Source organism: Brassica oleracea, chromosome C2 (genome assembly GCF_000695525.1).
Source record: "Brassica oleracea var. oleracea cultivar TO1000 chromosome C2, BOL, whole genome shotgun sequence".
Taxonomy (NCBI): Eukaryota; Viridiplantae; Streptophyta; class Magnoliopsida; order Brassicales; family Brassicaceae; genus Brassica; species Brassica oleracea.
In genome coordinates this window covers 8,201,602-8,204,835 of record NC_027749.1, presented here as the reverse complement: position 1 = coordinate 8,204,835, position 3,234 = coordinate 8,201,602, and the positions used below count along the sequence as shown (strand labels likewise).

Below are 3,234 nucleotides of genomic sequence, written 5' to 3'. Positions count from 1 at the left end.
TTCTGAGGATAAGAGACTCTCCAAACTGAACACATATGACCATGACTAGTTGAAACCTAATTTAACCACGCTTATCATATATTTGAAACACAACTGTTCAGACTTAAATCACTTTTATATTGCCACATACATGGTAAGTACTCATTAAATGTAGAATAATAAAAGTAAATAGCATTAGTACCTATAACTTGTCATGAGGATAAGACTACCAAAGTAGTTAAGCCACACAACTGTAAGAACCGTCTAAATGATCACATAGGCAGTGTAATATTTTACTAATTCAAAAAGGAAAGAGCATTTCTTGGCTTTTCTTTGATGGTGTCTTCCATGTAAATGTCAACTCTGACTTTACTGGAGTTTTAAAAACACAATTATCATGGAAAAGAAAGCGCAGAAGAAAGTAAGATTCACAAACTAAGGTGTGAGAGAAGATCATCGCTGTTCCAGATGTCTAGAGTTGTAGGATCACACTGTATGATCTGGATGATAATAAGTGTCCATGTGATACTTTTGGTGTTAGCTCAAGACGGTGATCAATTTGAGATGTACTACTTCAGGGGGGGAAACCTTCATCTTGATGGAATGGCAAATACCAACGATGGTCCAATGCATCTTACGAATAATACCGTGATCAGCACTGGTCATGCTATGCTCAAAACTCCCATAAATTTCACAGCGTCGTCTCCCAGTTCATTTACCTTTTCAACGGAATTTGTCTTTGCAATCTTTCCACTGCAGAAGCCTCCTTCCTACGGTCAAGGTATGTCATTTGTGGTAGCTCCTAAGATAGACCTCAGGGCTAACGGCACTGAAACTTCTGGTTTAGGGCTTTTCAATTCAGAAAATAATAACAAAACTGAAAACCATATCCTGGCTGTAGAGCTTGACACTAACCAAAGCCCTGAAGCACATGACGAAAGCGATAACCACGTCGGGATTGATATTAATAGTATAGTCTCGGTTGCATATGCCAATGCTAGTTACTATTCCAAGGGAAAGATTAAACCCCTGCTGCTTGCGAGTGGGGATCGTATTCTTGTCTGGATTGATTACGATGGAGTAGAGAAATTGCTAAATGTAACGTTAGCTCAGGTACCAAAGTCAACGCCAGTTTCACCTTTCCTGTCAAGTTCCATCAAACCAAGTGTGCCTCTCTTGTCAAGATCCATCAATCTTTCAGAGATTTTCAATGAGACCATGTTTGTAGGCTTCTCTGGATCCACAGGATCAACCAGAAGCAACCAATACGTCCTTGCATGGAGTTTCAAGAAGGGTGGAAAAGCACAAAGCCTTGACATTTCAAAGATTATGGATGCCCCTGATCAAAACTCAGGGTCTTAACCCTACTTTAATTCTAGTCACTACAATACCAACAGTTTTTTTCTTAATAATATTGGGAGGAGTTTTGTATCTTCTTTACAAGAAAAAGAAGTATGCGGAGGTGGTTGAGCAATGGGAAAAGGAATATAGCCCCCAAAGATACTCCTTCAGGAACCTCTACAAAGCAACAAAGGGTTTCAGGGAGAGCCAACTACTGGGAGCTGGAGGTTTTGGAAAAGTTTATAAGGGAATACTTCCCCCTGGAACACAAATAGCGGTTAAGAAAGTCTACCATAATGCAGAACAAGGAATGAAACAGTATGTTGCGGAGATCGCTAGTATGGGAAGGCTAAGGCACAAGAACTTGGTTCAGCTCCTTGGCTACTGCAGACGGAAAGGTGAATTGCTTTTGGTTTATGACTACATGCCAAATGGAAGCCTAGATGACTACTTGTTCAATAAAGACAAGGTGGAAGACAAGGTGAAACACCTCACTTGGTCTCAGAGACTGAATATAATCAAGGGAGTTGCATCTGCCCTTCTGTATCTCCATGAAGAGTGGGAACAAGTTGTACTACATAGAGATATCAAAGGCTAGTAACATTCTTTTAGATGCCGGTTTCAATGGAAGGTTGGGAGATTTTGGCTTTGCAAGATTCCATGATCATGGCCAGAATCTTGAAGCCACACGTGTGGTAGGAACCATTGGCTACATGGCACCTGAGCTAACTGCAATGGGGGTGACCACTACTTGCACAGACGTCTATGCTTTTGGATCTTTCATCCTCGAGGTGGTTTGTGGGAGGAGGCCGGTAGACCCTGAGAGACCACTTGAGCAAATGATTTTACTTAAGTGGGTTGCTAGTTGCGGAAGCAGAGATAATTTAATGGTTACTGTTGACAGTAAACTTGAAGGAAACTTTAAAGCTGAAGAGGTCAAGATGCTTTTGAAGCTAGGCATGCTTTGTTCTCAGAGCAACCCAGAGAACAGACCTAGTATGAGACATATAGTGCAATATCTGGAAGGGAATGTTCCTGTTCCGAGCATATCATTTGATACAGCTGGTTTTGGTATGCCCAATATAAGCAATGAAACGGTAACGCAAATGACAACCACCTCCACATCAGCTAATTTCTCGTTTGAAGATGTTACAATCCTATTTGGTGGTCGTTGAAGCATGCATCAAAGGCTGATAAACTTACAATTATGCTTCTTCGTTTTGCTACAATGTTGTGTTTTAAGTGAATGGAATGAATTTGAAAGTTGTTTTCCCTTTTGCTACAGTGTTGTTCAGTGAATGATTGTATTTGAAAGTAAAATTTTCTTTTTGCTATAATGTTATTTACTATTGTGATGTGTTGCATAGAGTATAAAACATATTTATGTTACACAGAGTATATCTACAACCATAAACGTTTATCTCAGCGACATTTACAATAGCAAACATTTCTTTTCAACGTTTTACTTTAATATTTACTCTTGTTCTATGGAACTACTAGAATTCCAATCAACAGTGATACCGAATGCTCATTTTGAGGTATCAGCACATTTATCCGAAACCAAAAAACAGAACCAAATTTATTTCAAGTTTGGATCCTACCAATTATCCAAGCAGATCCTATATTTCTAGAACCAAAGAACTAGAACAAAACTGGAACCGAATCAGTATTCAAATTTCTATAATATAATTTATATACTTATATTTATAAACCATATACTTAATTTTAAAATAATCAAATAATTCAAAAATACTATTATAAACCGAATACCCAAAAAATGAATTACCAAAATAATTTTATCCGAAAAAATAAAACTATCTAAATTATCTAATTTTTTTATCCGAAAACCTGAAAAATCTGATATTTATTCTGAAAATCCGAATTTTATGATTTTTTAGCCCGAATTAACAAAAA

The 3,234-nt window shown here is 37.8% G+C and overlaps 1 protein-coding gene across 1 annotated transcript; it reads left to right on the top strand.

Annotated features, from left to right (window-relative positions):
• The first annotated feature begins 432 nt into the window (after positions 1-432).
• LOC106326450 (probable L-type lectin-domain containing receptor kinase II.1) lies at positions 433-2,495 on the top strand. Its single transcript, XM_013764425.1, is given in 3 exon segments — positions 433-1,322; positions 1,324-1,909; positions 1,911-2,495. Coding segments are annotated over 3 exon segments (2,046 nt in total). The 5' UTR covers positions 433-447.
• The last annotated feature ends 739 nt before the right edge of the window (positions 2,496-3,234 follow it).